This window comes from Colossoma macropomum, unplaced genomic scaffold (assembly GCF_904425465.1).
Source record: "Colossoma macropomum unplaced genomic scaffold, Colossoma_macropomum, whole genome shotgun sequence".
NCBI classification, from domain to species: Eukaryota; Metazoa; Chordata; class Actinopteri; order Characiformes; family Serrasalmidae; genus Colossoma; species Colossoma macropomum.
The window spans coordinates 20,785,291-20,803,648 of NW_023494810.1; the positions used below are offsets into that span (position 1 = coordinate 20,785,291).

The 18,358-nt window shown below is 39.8% G+C and overlaps 1 protein-coding gene across 1 annotated transcript in view; it reads left to right on the forward strand.

Annotated features, from left to right (window-relative positions):
• pik3c2b (phosphatidylinositol-4-phosphate 3-kinase, catalytic subunit type 2 beta) overlaps positions 1-18,358 on the forward strand; it is a 61,838-nt gene that overhangs the window by 34,623 nt on the left and 8,857 nt on the right. Inside the window, exons 15-24 of the mRNA XM_036560130.1 lie at positions 3,242-3,384; positions 11,174-11,362; positions 11,996-12,089; positions 12,945-13,039; positions 14,468-14,648; positions 14,829-14,936; positions 15,858-15,950; positions 16,051-16,180; positions 16,505-16,641; positions 16,935-17,104. Coding sequence (XP_036416023.1) covers positions 3,242-3,384; positions 11,174-11,362; positions 11,996-12,089; positions 12,945-13,039; positions 14,468-14,648; positions 14,829-14,936; positions 15,858-15,950; positions 16,051-16,180; positions 16,505-16,641; positions 16,935-17,104 — 1,340 coding nt within the window. The remainder of the gene's footprint in view (positions 1-3,241; positions 3,385-11,173; positions 11,363-11,995; positions 12,090-12,944; positions 13,040-14,467; positions 14,649-14,828; positions 14,937-15,857; positions 15,951-16,050; positions 16,181-16,504; positions 16,642-16,934; positions 17,105-18,358) is intronic.

Sequence of the window (18,358 nt, forward strand, 5' to 3'; positions counted from 1 at the left end):
TCTGTTGATAAAGAACATTTTAAGCGTGTTACCCTGGTGGGTTGATCAAGGAGTACGGCAGAGGCAGTGATAGAGGCACAGAGATATTTTATTATATTGCTCACAATGAAGCAAAAAAGAATGCTAGGCTTGGAGCATACAGCTCTCATCAATAACAAATCAAGAGTCCGTTGTCAATCTTGTTGTTCAGGCTAAGCTCCTTCTTCAGGTTTCTCTGCTGCCTCTGTTCCTCTCTCCCAGCTCTCCCTTCACTGAGGAAAGAAGTGCATATTAATAGGGAGAGAGACAGTTATCTACAGGTGCGTGTGCTTACCAATCAGTCCGCCCCCTCACTCAAACCAGCCCTCTGCCTCACAGACAGCGCCAGACCATGCCCCCACTGCCACAGTAAAGCTAAAATGGAGTGTGTTTTTACATCAGACCACTCTGAATGACTTTGTTTACATCTTTACAATTGAGTTTTGCAGGAATTTGAAAAAGTCCACTTTAAGCTGACTCTTACTAGAACTACAACTTTTTAACTATCCATTGTTCATGTAACATTAACAGTGCACAGTGTTTGTCTGGTGGCTGCTATAAGCTTCCATTACTTGTTAGCTACATTAGCCTCATAGACATATCCTGTGCTAAACGTGTGAAATTCTGTCCTGCCAGGCACCCAAATTTGCCTTTCCAGCTGCCCCGGCACTGCCACGCATCTGTAGTCCTATAGCACATCTGGGCCTTGTTAAAGCCCCTGGCCGACCTGCACACAGCCACACACACAAATTGTCTCTCACTCTTTCTCCTCCTCCTTTCGTTTGCTTTCTCTGACCCCATTTTTCACATTCTTCTCCCACTTTCTTGCCTTCTTCATCCTGATCCTTAGCCTTTTTCACTTTCTCTAATAACGTTTTCCTACTGTATCCTCTTCTTGACTTCTACACTGTTTGTCTTTCTATACTCCCCTCTGTTACTTGGGCCACGTGGATTGGCTTTGTGTGTGTGTTTCTAAGACTGTCTCTCTTGCTCTCACCATGTGCTCAGAATTGCTTGGCCGTGTGTGCCTGCATATGTGATAGATCTTGCAATGTTTGGCTTGGCGTGTTTGAGGTGGAGCCCCCTACCGTTTTAGAAGTCGTACCCCACCAAGAGCTTCTGTTACTGCCCAACACGCCTGTTGACACAGCTGCCAAGAGTTACAGTGAGATACAGCAGCTAGTTAGCACCATAAACCCTGATATTGCATTTACCCCCTTTTAGGCTGCTCGTAAAACCTATAAGCTGATGAGAAACATTCTGTGAGGATGTCTTTATGTTGTCTTGGATCTGTGGTTTTTTACATTTTTTTTTCAGTGTTAAGTATTGCTTCTCCTTAAAGGGACAGTTTTCGCTGTCCACTTTGTTAGATAGCCTACTCTCTTTGACCACTTTGAGGTCCACCCAGAAATGTTCGCAATTTACTTTATACAAGTCCGTGTCAAGTCTCAAGTTTCTGGGGTGCAAGTGCAAGTCTCAAGTCTTTAGTAGCGAATTTTGGGTTTAGTGTCATTATTAACTGCAAGCATTGCATTATACGAAAGTAAACTCCTACTCGGAATCTGTCAGGTTTGACACAACTTCACGTCTTTAAATAACAAGCCTGTAGTTAGCTTTTTTATTGAAAAACCTCCAGTCTAAAGGACAAAACTGAAGTGCTACATGTGGTAAACGTATCCAAGAAAACGACTTTGAACGATTGGTTAGTCTAGTTTGTATAGTAAGTATGCTAGCTAGCTAGCTAGTGTAATAGCTAAACCAGCTCAAGTTTTAGTAAGTTGAAAAAGGAATGTGAACTTACTAAAACTGACAGCTTTAGCCAAATTATCTATTCCACTAGCTAGCATACTTGTTATCTCTGTTAGCAAAACGTTTAAAGAACGTTTTAAACTTAAAACATTGCATTTTCTGTATGCAGCCTTTCATTCTTTCATCAAACTGAAGGCTTTTCAGTAGTGGAAGGCTTGTTTTTTGAAGACGTATGCAACCTGACACTGCTGCGATCTGGGGGAGGACGGCATTCCATTAATGACTATGCATGACGGTAGCAAAGCTTACTTGCCACCTACAATGAAGTGTCAAAATCTAACACTTAACAAATCATTTGAATGGTAATAAAAAGATAATTGGTGATTAAAAATGTTTGTTGCTTGCCTGCTCTGTTTAGCACAGATGCGTTCAGAAGATAAACAGAAGAAAAAATAGCTACATGGAACTGTTTCACACTAGACAAGTGATTTATAATCTCTTTTCATATTGATTATCAAGAGGAGGTGCCTAGGACTTTCCACTAGATACCACTTGAAACTGCAGCTACTTGATATACAGATCTCAGCAATACAATGAAGCAGAAAAGAAAATCCCTGCTAGCACAACACCATCTGTAGCCACAGTGTTTAACAAAAAAAAAAATCATAAACAGCAGTGCTAAAGTTCAAAGAAAAAAAAAAAAAGGAATTCATTGCCTTGATGGCTAACCGTCTTCTGTTTTCAAGTATATAAAATTTCATCACATGTTCTTTAGTCCAAATACTGTGATAATTTTAGTATTAAGTTTGTGTTTAATTAATCCTTTTCTCTGCACATTTTGTTAGTCCTTTTTATCCTGTTCTTCAAAGGTCATGACCCCCACAGGACCTTGACAGAGCAGATGTTATTTTGGTGGTGGATCATTCTCAGCGCTGCTGGAGTTTTTAAACACTATGTACACTCAGTATCCACTCTATTATACACATACATTGTTGGTCCACCTTGTAGATGTAAAGTGACAATAGCTCATCTGTCACTGCACAGTTTGTCAATCATCCTCTAGTCCTCCATCAGTGGTCCTTCAGGAGATTGTTGGCTAAACATTTTTGGTCAATTCTCAGTCTAGCAGTGTGTCTGGTACCAGTGAAACACACTAACATGCCACCACCATGTCAGGGTCACTGCAGTTCTGAGAATGATCCACCACCCAAATAATACCTCCTCTTTGGTGATCCTGTGGAGGTTCTGACCATTTGAAGAACAGGGTTAAAGAGAAACAGATGGACTACAGTCTGTAATTCTAGAACTACAAAGTGCACCTGTATGGTAAGTGGAGCTGATGAAATAGACAAAAAGTGTAGAAACGAAAAGGTGTATTTAATGAAGTGACTGGTCAATCTATTTATATTGTCAGTGCAAGTGTCTGTGAATCTTTCTTGACTCTTTGTATTTCTGTTTCTCTGTACATGTTTAGGTGGACTTCCCCACCTCCTCCTTTGAGGTGCGTTTTAGCACCCCTCCTCCAGCTGAATTCAGCCCTCAGTATGAGTTCTCCAGGCTGGACCAAGGCAGCCAAAAACAGCTCCAAGATGTCCTTCACAAGAAGTCCCTCTTCTGGTGAGACAGCCATACTCTCATATTTATGAAGTTAAGATTCAGCGCTAAATCACTGATGTGGGTGGAAGTCAGTGTGAGGTCTTTGCTGTATTTGCACTGCACGCATTCACAGATGGAGGCTAGAAGCTGGAGGGCTTTGCTTGAGTCTTGGAGCTTCATGTTAGATATTTGCACCTGATTTGGCATCTATAGCTTGGGCTTTGCAAGAAACAGTCATTGCATAAACTGGATATCATCCTGTATTATAGATTATTGGTATTTAAATGATTGGTAAGCATTGCTGGCTGTTTAGCAAGTGTCAGAGCTGCAACCTTCCCTAGCATGTGCCTAAACACATAGCTGCACTGCTCTCTGTTCTAGCATTGAATTAGTCACAGTTTTCATGTTCAGAGCAAAATGGAAATTTGTGTCCCATCAGTGGTGTAATAATGTATTAGTCATACATGGAGAGGGGCTTAGATTTATGAAAATTATGCACAGTGAGGAATGTGTAGAGCTGCAGAGCTCAGAATACAATATTAACCACTTAATTTAACCAGATAAGCCTCACAAGGTTTATGTTTTGTTCTATGGGGAGATCAGGCAAGAAAGTTAGTATACTGTTCCCCTAAGCAATTCCCAGGATCATTCCATTCATATTTTAGCAATATGAGTCCCATTCTGCCAATTTCTCGGCTCCCAAGTTGGCATTCTGCTCTGGGGCAGTTGGCATATCTTGATTGGCACGCAACAGTGCAGAGAGGGCTGCTGTGGCTCATGTGCTTCACTCAGACTGTTCTCAGAGTCTGAGTGAGACTGATGACTCAGGTCACCCACTGCTGGTAATGGACCCCTTCCCTTCGTTTTCCTTGTCTACTGTGCATCTCTGATGAGGTAAAACCTTCAGTGGAGCAGAAGAATGGCCTTTACATAGATATATGTTAGAGTTATAACATTTAACATATAATATTTCACATGAAATGAAAAACAATATTGACACATATTGCAAATGTGATTAAACACTATTAGACCTGATAATCTACTGTCAAAAATGGTTGAATTAGATATTAATTTGTTTCTTATTACTTAGTACAGCAGGTGAAAGTAAATAAAGCACAATCACTGCCTAAATAACTAATGTTGAAGCACCACAAGGATGTTGTAAGTTCTCTGCTTCTGTATACACATCATGCAAGTGATTGTAAAGCTGTGGAAACAAATCTTTTTATTTTTAAATATTCGGATGATTCTATGTCATTAGCTTTGTTGATGGATAATGATGATACTAATCTATTTCAACAGGGTGTTAATAGGCTGGTAGATTGGTGCAACAAGAATGCTCTTATTATTAATACAAAGAAGACAGAGGAGATTATTTTTGGTCTCTCTCCTGATTTATATCCACCTTCCTTGAAAATTCATAAACAGGAGCTTAAGCAGGTTGGGTCATATAAATACCTTGTTGTACATATAGATACAAGGCTATGATGGAGTGGTCATATTGATTATGTCTGTGGCAAGGTACAGCAACGTATTTATTTTCTCCATAGGTTAAAATAGTTTGGGGTCAATAATGAGATTTTATTTTTGTTTTTTACTACAGTAATCTACAGTGTGATGCGATATATAATATTTTGCATTCAAATAGACAATTAGACTACCGAAGTCAAGACTTTGTTTTAGGAATTCCTAAGGATAGGCTTAAGAATTCCTTCATTCAATTCCTCAATCAATTGTGATAATCAAAAGAAAGAACTGTTTACATAAGTAAACATGTCGCAACATGTACACCTATTCTTTAGTTAGGGGAAGTAAGGGGTATAGCGATATCGGAGTTGTGGTTTGTTGTAATGATTGTGTTTGTCTGTAAAGGTTATCTTCCCCTTCCCCACCCCCACAACCCCCCACCCCCAATTTCCCCATGGAGCTGCTGTGATGCAAGACAAATCTTAGAGAAATTTGACAATAAAGTGAATCGTATCATATTGGATTGTATCGTATGCCTTGCAATGAGCTAAAACACATGGGTGAATCAATAATCTGACTAGGTTACAGATTGCCCTGCATTATTTTGACCAGTTTACTTGTGTACGTGAATACCTTCATTCATCAAAACCAAGGCTGAGAAATGGAATGAAACATCAGTCAAGTTGCTTTGAGCGGAACCAATCTTTTAAAATTTCCATTCTTGCGTTCAGATCCCAACATTCATACACAGGTTAGAACCAAATTAAACACATTTTAATTTATTTTTTTATAGATATTTTTATATATATTTATATGTATTTTTTATATTAGGTCTTTTATAGACCTAATATAGTTGAATAATAGGTTTAGAAAGCTCTTAGACCCAGTAGTCATGAAATGTTGTTATTGTTATTGTATTTGTTATTGTATATTGTTATTGCTCACATATAGCATGAAGCTATGAAGTAGCCAATAACAATTTGCAGGAAATTATGGTCAAAATAAGTCCAATTGAATAATAGGTAGTAAGTTCCCTGTTTAAAATGTATAGATCTGCTAAATGGTTTGTTGCATCATGACATGTCATGAAAACATCATGCAAAGTCAGGTGTGAGTATATAAGAAGTATAGAAGACCTACAGAGCATTTGTTACTTAGAGTTTGTGATTATGGATGCACAGAGTTGGCCAAGATAGGAATTGTCAGAGAATTGCTCCAAATGTGATTGGTGATCAGCCAGTTCATTATTTTGATTTTGGCTGACCTGTGAGCCAGGTACACAGTGCAGTCTCGCTGTATGTGAGTGTTTATGCTACACCTATTGTTGCTGCGACATCCGTGTTATTCAATAATTTAATCATTGGCTTATCTGTACGATCAAACTCATGTCCGTTTCAAGTGTGTAAATTTGAGCATAATAGTTTGACAATGTGAAAAAAGCTTTATTTGCTGTGAACTAACCAAAACCGTTATCTTCTATAATAAAATAAAGAATAAAAATAAAGACAACAGTAAGCCTAATAATTTGTGCACGTCAATCAATTTTACATATGGAACTATTCCATGTTCCATTTAAGGACTGTGCTTTTGTTTTATACTACTGACATTACCCAAAAAGAACAGAGTATGGCAGAGTCATCTCATACCATGCCATAGTACAGCATTTAAAGATGAATTTTATGAGAGTAATCACACTACACAATCACATCATTCAACTGTGTTAAAAAAAAAAAAGATGTTTTGTTTATTCTACAAGGGCGGCACGGTGGCGCAGTGGGTAGCACTGTCGCCTCACAGCAAGAATGGCCTGGGTTCGATTCCCGGCCGGGCGACCGGGGTCATTTCTGTGTGGAGTTTGCCTGTTCTCCCCGTGTCTGCGTGGGTTTCCTCCGGGTACTTCAGTTTCCTCCCACAGTCCAAAAACATGCAGTCAGGCCAATTGGACATGCTGAATTGCCCCTAGGTGTGAGTGAGTGTGTGACTGTGTATGTCTGTCTGTCTGCCCTGTGATGGACTGGCGACCTGTCCAGGGTGTATCCTGCCTTCCGCCCAATGACAGCTGGGATAGGCTCCAGCACCCCACCGTGACCCGGAAGGATAAGCGGTTTCGATGATGTATGTATGTATGTATGTATGTATGTTTATTCTACATTTTATTATTTCCAGTCATCATATTTTTAACAATGTAAAGTTTGGTCAGTAGGGGGAGTGGTGCACTCAATGCTGGATGCCAAACTCACCAGCACAGCCATCGGCTCACGTGCACAGCCCATGACTCGACATGCTTCATGTAAATGATATATGGTTGACTGGTGCTTGATTTCACGCACTGAAGCTGATTCATCGTTTGCGCTCAGATCTCCTCCTGTTTTCACGTTGCACGAGTTTCATGAATCAGATGCAGAGTAGTTTATACATCATTATATATTTTTATATAAAGACAAACAAATGTTCACAATTTTTATAAGCAACTTACACAGCGATAACCATTACAAGAAGAAATCCATATGCAATGTTTAGAGACTGATATTACTAAACAGCAGCTCGTCAATGATATACAGCATAAAGCTGGATATTTTAGGCTTTAATGGCTTTTCCATATATTGTTTTGTGCCTCCCAGTGGCTAAATGCTGGTGCTTATCTGCTCCTCAGCAGGGCTTTCTCCTGCACAATGCTCTCTCTGTTACTTCCAGCTGCAGACAGCTGATGTGGATATCCTCCCAGCTGGCTCCTCTTCCTCCACCACTCCTCTGCCTGCTTGTTCTCCTTCTCTCTTTCTCTTCCTCTCTCTCTCACTCCTTCTGCCTTTTAACCACACTTTTTGCTGTACTGTTTTTCTGCCTGCGAAAACTCAAAGGGCAAAAATGCCCCCGCATTCAACGTTTGTGCCCCTTAAAACCCCCAAATAATTTTGTAATCTCTGAATCTCTTAACTGCTTACTTTGTTCATTTTCTGCCTTTTTGAGATTAAATTTATAATTAATATGTGAGTCAATGTTCAATGTTTTTCTAATTGTGCCCATGCATGTATAAAATGCACCAAGTTTCAATCACTAAAATCAAAAGCTGCCGAGTAATATTTTCTGCTCTGCACTCTGCTCAACATTTACTGGAGAGTGAGATCTGTCAGACTGGAAATACTTAGTCATTGCTGCTGGCTTTCAGGTGAAAGGTCGACTATTTGAGCTGCGTGTTTGCTCTCTTATCAGGTGCTGCTATGTCAGCAGAGATATACAGAAATGTTTCTGTTTATTTTTCCTAGGTAGCTGATGATGGTGTTCCTTTCTTCTGAGATGTTACTGTGTGTTTTTACTTAATGTCTGAAATGGCACCACCTCTGCCCTACACCACTTCTACCCTACAAAAAGATCGTTCTTTATGAGTTCTTTATTAAAAGCAGTGATTCAGTTTAGAACAATGAGTTCTATGTAGAACCATTTGCATGCTAAATGGTTATTTGCATTGTGAAATATTTCTTCAGATTGAAGGAGAATCTGTTGTATATGGTTCTGTATAGAACCTTTACGAAAATAGTTCTATATAGCACCAATAAGGGTTCTGCTGTTGTTACATTGTCAATTTTGAGAGCGTCTTTCCCCATTCAAGGGAACAGAAGTGAAGCGTTATAACCATTCATTGCTAGGTTTTTCGCATGGTTGTTTTAAACTAGCATGCATTTCATGTCATGTCAAACTAGATGAGCTGCTTTTTTAGACAATAATTTAGATAACTGGTTTATAATCCAGATGTGAAATTTTCTTAAATCATTTGTTGTTGATGCATATACCATTGTTGTTGATGCATATACCAGAGTTCAGAGTTTCACCTTAAGTCTTCCAACATTTCAAGTCAGCTAGGAAGGTGGTGGGCGTTTACAATAGTGAGATTACCCCTGTTTCTTGTTGGTGAAACCTACCTTGCTTTACAGCTATTCCCGGTCTCCTCTTTAACATTTAATATATGCTACTATATTGCAAATAATATTAGCATATTTTTGAGTCTTCTCTTTATAGTTGTTCATGGGTGCATGGCACCCATAGATTTCTGAAGTCCTGCGTCATTCAGTCTAGTCTATGTCATGCCTATATTAGCAACTCTGGGTCAGCGCTGGATTTCTCTATGACTGACTGTCTTTGAATCCTCTGAATTGCAGGGTGGTTAAGGAGTCAAAGTATGAATGTAAGTCTACCATTAAACTTCAACACTTTATATAAATGCATGTATAACACCGGCTTCTACTCCTATGTACTCTGCTACTGCCAAAGCAACATAACTACCACACTTGTCAAAGCTTACTGGTTTGTTTGGGTTATTTGGTGAAGTTCCCAGTCTTATAGGGTCAGTTCAGTGTGTAGCAGAGGAAACCAGGACAAACCATGTTTGTTTTGGAACTGTTTCATTTACCATATCAGTTATTGTTAAATTCCCATTCATTTGCTGTTCATATGCTGTACTCTGGCCCATCCCCCACGCTAAAGGAGCAGTAATGTGCATGTGTGTGGACTGGGCTCAGCGAGCCTGGGTGGTAATATGATTCAAGGGTCCTGCTCTGCAGCTGTCTTCCCTGGAGATGGGACTGCTCCCAAAACATGGGCTTGTACGGCAGCAAGGATGGCTGGTGATTGGCGAATACTGGCTACATGAGATTCAGTCCCTCTGAAACAAGTGATAACTGACCCTGTAGTTGGATCTCAAATAGGCAGGGAGATATTGATCTATTGATCTCGCAGTAGTTTCCGGTTTTTACTGCTCTAAACATCTATTGTGCCTATAAGAAGGGCTTGATGAGTTGCTGATGAGCTTAATAAGATATATTGGAAACTCTAAATGCTGCAGCGTAGGATAATGTCAGGGCTCCAGGTTTGGCCTAGATGTTAGAGATATTGGCTTGCTAGCATGCTTGCCACACTCGAGGACAGGGAACTGATGTCCAGTTCCAACTACTTACTGCAGTGGCCAAAGTGAGCAGACACATGCAAGCTACCACAAAGCAAGCAAGTACAAAATTAATAGGGGTAAATGCTCTCTGACATCTTAAACATACATGAGGCCCTGTTATAAACATATACCAGCTATAACTGGAGTGCAAAAGCGCTAAAATATAGCAGTTGTGTTTTATGCTGTTTTGTGTTCAGGAACTATGATTTTGCCCAAATACTATCAGGAACCATTTGAGCCAGGCTTTCCTGGCCTTAAGCAGTAAACCTGCAATGTGTTTACTTTAGATTCTGTTTTTTGATACCGTCACATTTCAGCTCGTCTTTGCCAGAATTTCTGGCTTCCTTTTGTGGACTTTTCCAGAGATTCCCAAGGTGATATGTTTACGCCATTGATGTTATTTTTGTCAGTCTGTCCGTTTCAAAGTGATGCAGCCTATTTCAGGATATGATCAGCTGCTTGCATTGTTCTTTTGAATACTGAGCAACCAACTCGGACACCAAAATTTTGTATGATCTGTGGCTTCAAAGACTGGGCTCTTCCTTAACCACTTGTCTTGATTGCACATTGACAAGATTGCTTTATTTCAATTTAATTAGATTATGTAAATTATAGTACTTCTGATCATCATTGTCAACCACCAACCACTTAACACAGTAAACTTCATGAAGAGTTAACAAAGCTAATGTAAAGTCTTGCAGTTGAACTCAGTTGCAGGTGACTATCTGCTAACAGTATTTATGAGTTCTGAAGAACATTCTGTGTTCTGTTTTCTAGAAAGCCTCAAATCCCATGTGAAATACCTCTTTTATAACCTCCTTCAGATGTGGACTCGGTGCCAGGAGCATGTTTCTGACCTGCTTACTTTCAGTGTGCCTGATAAAGCCATCAAATGACTACAAATGTTTGGAAGACTCTGACTCTCTCTCTCTCTCCCTCTCTCTCTCTCTCTCTCTCTCTCTCTCTCCTTCTCTCTCTTTTTCCCCTTTCTCTCTCTCTCTCCCTCTGTCTCATCTCTTACCTTGTTTCCTCCCTCTTTCTCACTCTTTCTTATTTTCTCTTTTTTGCTTTTCTCCCTTTTTCTCTGTCTCTTTCTCTTTTTGCTCTCTTTCATGCCCTTTTCTTATTCCTGTCTCACTCCTCTCCTTCCCTTTTGCTGCCCTTTTCTTACTCACTATTCTAATTCCTGTCTTCCTTCTCTCTTCATCTCCCTCTCTCTGTTCCTCTCAACTTACTTTCCTCCCTTTCTTTCTCTCTTTCCTTCCGTTTCCTTCCTTTGTTGCTTCTCTGCCTACCTCCGTCTTTCACCTCATTTCCTCTCTCTCTCTCTCTCTCTCTCTCTCTCTCTCTCTCTCTCTCTCTATCTCTCTATCTATCTCTCTCTCTCTCTCTCTGTCTCTGTAGGTTGACTCCAGACAACAGGCGTTTGCTGTGGGAGAAGCGTTATTTCTGTCACTCTGACAGCAGTCGGCTGCCCCTCATTTTGGCCAGTGCACCCAGTTGGGAGTGGGCGTGTCTGCCGGATATCTATGCTCTTCTGCGCCAGTGGTCCTGCACCAACCACCTGGATGCCCTGGGCCTGCTGCACGCCACGTAAGGGCTCCTCTTTCCTCTCACATTAGCCACAGTGGCAGCCTGTTTGCCTGTTCAGACCTGCAGTCAGACTGGGCTGCATGTGTTGGCTCCTGGGCTGATGGGACTGGACCATGAAAAAACCATTAGACAGGTCCAGTGGAATAAATGTGCAGTGCAGAAGGCCTGTTGGACAGACACACTGCATCCTCAGCAGTTGTCGATGATTCTCTGAACTCTCTTTTGTCTGTCTTAGATGTTTGAGGCAGAAGTGCAACGTGTGAGTGTGTTTTGTGTGTGTGTTCGTATGTTTGTGTCCTGACTTTTTGGGAAAACCATAAATCTTACAATGTCAGGACCGACAAAATGGTGCTGACTTTGCAAAGTACCTTTTATTTTTATTTTTTAACAAGAACTGCATGTTTCAGTTTTTTACACTGACAAAACACATTTGTATTTTGTTAAGGGATTATGTATCATTGCTGTTGGAATGAAACCTTGTGTCTTTGTTTTTTACTTGTGTGTGTATATGTGTGTGTGTGTGTGTGTGTGTGTGTGTGTGTGTGTGTGTATATATAGTGATCATGTGAGACCTATGTTTGACATCCTGACATTGTATGAAAACAGTAACTGTGTGTGTGCGCACTTGTTCAGTTTTCCGGATCAAGAGTGCAGGCGCACAGCTGTCCAGTGGATGGACTCTATCTCTGACCCAGAGCTGCTGGACTTCCTTCCACAGCTGGTGCAGGTAACATATGCTTTGCATGCTTTTCTCTCTTTTTCATCTCTTTTCTCTCTCTTACTCTCTAACACAAACACACACACACATTCACACTAGGGCTGTACATAATAGTAGTGTGCAATGGTTACAACATGGGTGAAATTGCATGTTTTGTTGTTTTCTAATTAAAAATAAGTGAAAACATCCTCTACAACTTAAATATTGCATTTTTCTGCTAATTTTAGTGCACAACTTCTGTTTATTTGCTAAAATATAAAATGTGCTATAACTTTTTCTCAGACCACATTTTATGTTTATTTTTTTTCCTAAAATTGTTAAATTTAATGAATAAACAGTAATTGTGCATTATTCTTTGCATACAAATTATAGGACGCGTTAATGAAAGTAAGTACACATTCTCTGTAGACAACACACTTCTGCACAATTTAATACACAGTTATGTTTATTTATTGATTATAAAATATTGAAGGATAAATGAAACACAAAATGTATTGCCACAGTTATGCCACATTGTATGTTTTATGTTTCATACTATTGCAATATGTTACACACAGCAAATAATAATAAAATTTGCAGAACATTCTATATTGAAATCTGTTCCCTGTAGAGGATGTGTTAACTAACTAAATAGAAATTGTGCACTATAATTTGCAGAACATTCCTAAAAGTTAACTAACGTTCACTTAGAAAATCTGCAAAATGTGTAATTTACCTGGGGTTTTCAAACTTTTCCATACAACTGTATTTATAATACTCTATAAGACCCTAACATGCATAAATACAAATGTGTTCACAGATGTGCACCTGCTTTCGTTATCTACTTCTTAATAATTTATCCCTTGTTCTTATCCTCTGTACCAGGCCCTGAAGTATGAATGTTATCTGGACAGTCCACTAGTGCGTTTTCTTCTGCGGAGAGCCATTGGAGATGTGCGCATCGCCCACTGCCTCTTTTGGTGTGTCCACTTTCTTTTTTGCTGCTACATGGAAATGCACATGCTATTCGCTGATCTAGCACACTGGAATCAGGTCATGTGCGCACACGCGTGCACACATCTGTCAGTGTCATATGGTCATACTTAGTCAACATGAAATGAAACACAAACAATCTGGCCATCTGAGGCCAGTGTCTGCCACCAAGACAGCACACATCATAATAAACATCTGACATTCATAATCCTCCTATTCGACCTACTCATAACGCCATCTGCTGGACAAAGGATGACTTACACTTTAACTACTATGCCCACGTTCACTCTGTGGCATAACTCATATTTCATAGAATATAATAACAAGAAAGCAATTTTCAGAAATTATTACCTCGACCACCCAGTACCACTGTTATACCATTGTTGAATATTTGTTAAGGGAAACTGTGGTGCAGGGATCTCATATGAAAATTACCTGGTTGCCAAAAGCCTGGTCATCTTTGCTAAAGGGGCCCAGTTGAAAAAAACATTGACATCATTTGATTAATTAGAGGTGTACCTGTGGCTGTACTTCAGGGCCTACTTGTCTCTTGACTTGACATCATGGGAAAATCAAAAGAAATCAGCCAAGACATCAGAAAGAGGTCCACAAGTCTAGTAAATTTTTTGGAGCAATTTCCAAACACCTGAAGGTACCACATTCATCTGTTTAAACAATAATATGCAAGTTTAACCACATGGAACCACACAGCCTTCATACCGTTCAGGATGAAGAAGCATTCTGTCTCCTAGAGATGAACATACTTTGGTGCGAAAAATACATATCAATCTAAGAATAACAGCAAATGACCTTGTGAAGATCCTGGAAGAAGCAGGTACAAAACTATCTATATCAACAGTAAAACATCCTATTTTGACATGACCTGAAAGGCCGCTCAGCAAGGAAGTAGCCACTGCTCCAAGACCATCATAACAAAGCCAGGTTACAGTTTGCAACTGCAACAAAGGTCTTACTCTTTTGGAGAAATGTCCTCTGATCTGATGGAAAAAAATAGAACTGTTTGGCCATAATGACCACTGTTGTGTATGGAGGAAAAAGAAAGAGGCTTGCCAGCCAAAGAACACCATCCCAACCATGAAGCATGGGGTGGCAACATCATGTTGTGGGGGTGCTTTTCTGTAGGAGGGACTGGTGCACTTCACAAAATAGATGGCATTATGAGGAAAGAAAATTATGTGGTGGTAACATCTCAAGACATCAGCAGCAAGTTGAAGCTTGGGTGCAAATGGTTTGTTGAATCATGTCCTGTTAATTGCTGAAAGTTAAAGTATGTGTAGTCATTTATTGTGTGTTATTCTGTAAGCCATTAACATGTACTGCACTGTAGGTTGGTGAAAGATATTTCATTGTGCAATTGTGTAGCCCGTTAACATGTCCTGTTGTATGTTCTGCAGGTTGCTGAAAGATGCTCTGCAGGATTCCCAGTTCAGCGTACGTTATCAGCACTTGCTGGCTGCTCTGCTCTGCTGCTCAGGTCGAGGCCTCCAGGAAGAGTTTGACCGCCAGTGTTGGCTGGTCAACATCCTGGCCCAGGTGGCTCAGCACGTCCGTGATGCCTCGCCTTCATCCAGACAGGTGAGATGTACTTCCTGTCTTGTTCATATCTACATTAACCTGTTCTCGCAGTCTTCTCTGCTCACCACAAAGTCCAGGTTTTTCTGAGGCTATAAAGCTGTTTTTATCTTGCTGGCTTTTAGCTGTGAGTGCAAACTATCAGCATGGTGAGTGTTGTGTTCTGCTGTGTTTTGGCTCTAGGCTGTTCTGAGAGAGGGACTGGATGAGGTCAAGCGGTTCTTCTCCATCAACAGCAGCTGCCGCCTACCACTAAACCCTGCTCTGCTCGTCAAGGGCATTAACATACAGGTAGAGGGTCAGGGAGAGTTGTGTATTGTGATGTATCAGTCTGAAGGTGGCAAATCCATTAAGCTGATTCTGTGAAAAGAGTGCCTTGTGAGTCCACAACACTTGATGGCTTGTATTACAGACAGAAATCTGCTAATAAGGGTTTTTTCAAGGTTAAATGTATGAAGTTCATGTATGAAGTGGAAAAAAAAATATATATATATATAATTCTTTTTATGTATATTTTTATATAAGAATGCAGGCATTTTCACATGTCCAATTAGACAGTCATTGCATTTCCATCTGAAAGATTACATTATTTCGTATAACAGTACACATATAAATTTAACATAAAGAACAAAAAAAAGGAAAATATAATAATTTATCTGTGTCCTTTAGTTTAGCTTTCCACCATGTCACATTCTCCTTCGTCACATGTTTCTTGTGATAGGGCTATAATTATCATTGTTAGTTTGCGAAGAAAAAATATGAAAAAATGGTTACTGAAGTGGGACAGTAGCCTTTTGGTAAGAAAAATTTATAATTGACTATAATAATAATTATACTTGAATTAACTGAGGAGGAGAAATACTGGTTTCTTATCATGAAAAAAGTCATCATTATGTCCATATAGCACTGATGTCACAGAATGACTATAATCAGTAAAAAATATTCACTAAGTGATCATTGGTAATAAGTTAGACGGTCATTTGCATATTAATTCTGCAAGATCAGGCTGATATCACAATAGCGATTAACAAATTATATATTCAGCCACCCTACTCTGAATGTGTGCTTTCACTGTGTCCGTTTCTGTGTGTCTTTTGTCCATCACTCCTTCAGGGCTTAACACAAACAAAACAGAAAGTCTTTGCCTTCCTCCCACTCATGCTGTCTCTGTTTTATTTTCCTCTTTTCGTTTCTCTCTCTCGCTCCCTGTAGTCTTGCTCATATTTCAATTCCAACGCTGTGCCCCTCAAGCTCTCTTTCCAGAACATGGATCTGCTGGGAGACAATATCAACGTCATTTTCAAGGTACCTCCTCTCTATCCTCTCCATCCTGTTGCTAAGCCTGTCAGATCTGTTGTTTGCTAAATCTATGAGGATTGAAGCTAATGTCCATGTGTTTCTCTAGTCAGGAGATGACCTGCGGCAGGACATGCTGACCCTACAGATCATCCGTATCATGAATAAGATTTGGATCCAAGAGGGGCTGGATATGAGGATGGTTATCTTCTGCTGCTTCTCCACTGGCCGCGACCGAGGTAAAAACTCTGGGTATATTTGTGTGCACCTGTGCATTCATTGTGAGTCCATGGCTCATTTTGACAATTGATTTAGCAAATAGGGTTACAACTAATAATTATTTGTTTAATCTATCGATTTTATTAATTGACCAGATCAAACCCTTATGCCCTCAGTTCACTTGGCCCCTTCACAGTGTGATTGTGCAAAAAGTGATTTCTTCTTTTAGGGTTTAGTGAAACAGTAGAAGCCATATCATCCCCAATGAGCATGCTTGTCCCAAATCTAGTCTGCTGATTGGCTGTTTAAATTACAATCCGTATGTATGTTATTAATTTGCCAAGGTATGGTGGAAATGATCCCCAATGCTGAGACTCTGAGAAAGATCCAGGTAGAGCATGGAGTTACTGGCTCCTTCAAAGATCGTCCATTGGCTGACTGGCTGCAGAAACACAACCCTACTGAGGATGAGTACGAGAAAGTAAGTGACCTTCTGCAGAGTTTATGTGATTTGTTTGAATGTACTTACAGATTTGTATTCAGCCATCTGGTTGGTCTAAGCCTCTCAAATGTAAAGGTCGAATTTAGACATCTTTAAAGATGTATAGCTCTGTATGATGACTGCAATAGAATTATCTCTGATATAGGTTAATTTGCTAAATCTTTTGTTTGCTTTTGTGCACTTAATGCCATTATAGTATGCTTTCACTGAGTTCTATTGTTAAATGTCATTAATAACCTTGCTTAATTAATAGGACTTTTTTTGTTCCTCAGGCAGTAGAGAACTTTATCTACTCTTGCGCAGGCTGCTGTGTGGCCACCTACATCCTGGGCATCTGTGATCGCCATAACGACAATATCATGCTGAAGACCAGTGGCCACATGTTCCATATTGACTTTGGCAAGTTCCTGGGCCATGCGCAGATGTTCGGCAACATCAAACGGTGAGAGCATGAAAGAGGTGGGCAAGTTCAAAACTGATTAGCACCAAGCAGGATTGCTGAAAACTGCATTACGGCCACTGACACTGACCTTCTTTTTTCCTTTGATATGACAGAATATGTTTTGCTTATTTGATGATTTTAGGCCAATAAAATTAATTTAAAAGGGAATTCCATTGAGTTTTCAAAACTCCTGAATAGTTCGATCGTTGAGATGTAAACAAAGACCCCATTTACACCTGGTCATTTCATGTGACTAGTGTCTGGATTATATCTACATGCATTTACACTTAGTAGTCAAAGGCGTCTCCGGTTAGTCTGATCTGAAATCCGATTGCTGTGTGAGATGGAGAATGCAAATCCACTCATTACCCAGCAACCAAACCTGTTTCGATATTTGTTTGAATGTTGCACGGTTCAAGTGAGTCATCTGCAGTTTGTTTTGTACAGTAGTGACTGTTCATATTGCTATTAAGCATTTTGTTTTGTCCGGTCCCCAACCATGTGCGTCCTTTATGATTATCTTACTCACAGACACAGATCATGTGCCCAGTGACATACTGCACTTGGAGAAGTTTTGGTTGTACTGGGACGGGTTTTGATTGTCGATTGTGTATTGGTGAGACGGATGCGTTTACACTGCTACAACATATGGCTCAAGTGCGTCGTAGTCCATCTTCTGAAGTGCAAAGTTGGTATCTGTTTTAAGTGCATCTTTGCTGCGTTTACATTTATTTGGCTTGGCCTTTATATCCAGATATAATCCTGATACTCAAGACGCATGAGGTGACCAGGTGTGAACAGGGTCAGTTATTCAGAGTGACAAATATAGACATTATAGACATAGTTACTCAGAGACACAAATATAGACATTTTATCCAAGGTTTTCAGTGAACCTACACATCATTTTGAGTTTATAAGTATTGTTGATACTGTTAAAATAAGTGTAACTTTCTGTGAGGGAGCTTTTAGAGGCATTAATCTCTTCAGATGTCTAGTTCCTATCACCATCACTGTGAACAATTTTGAATTTCGCTTGAAAGGAGCATTTTACACTGAACGATTTTATTTACATCTCAGTAATTGAGATTGAGATCTCAGAAGCTTTGAAAATCAGTGGAATTCCCTTTTAACTGCACAAACACAAAACATGCATAGCATTTTTTGTTTTTTCTTACTACGAGAGATCAACAGTATCAAATTGCCAACTAATCAGTGCTTGCTTTATTGACAAAGTAACTACTAGAGTAATGGCAG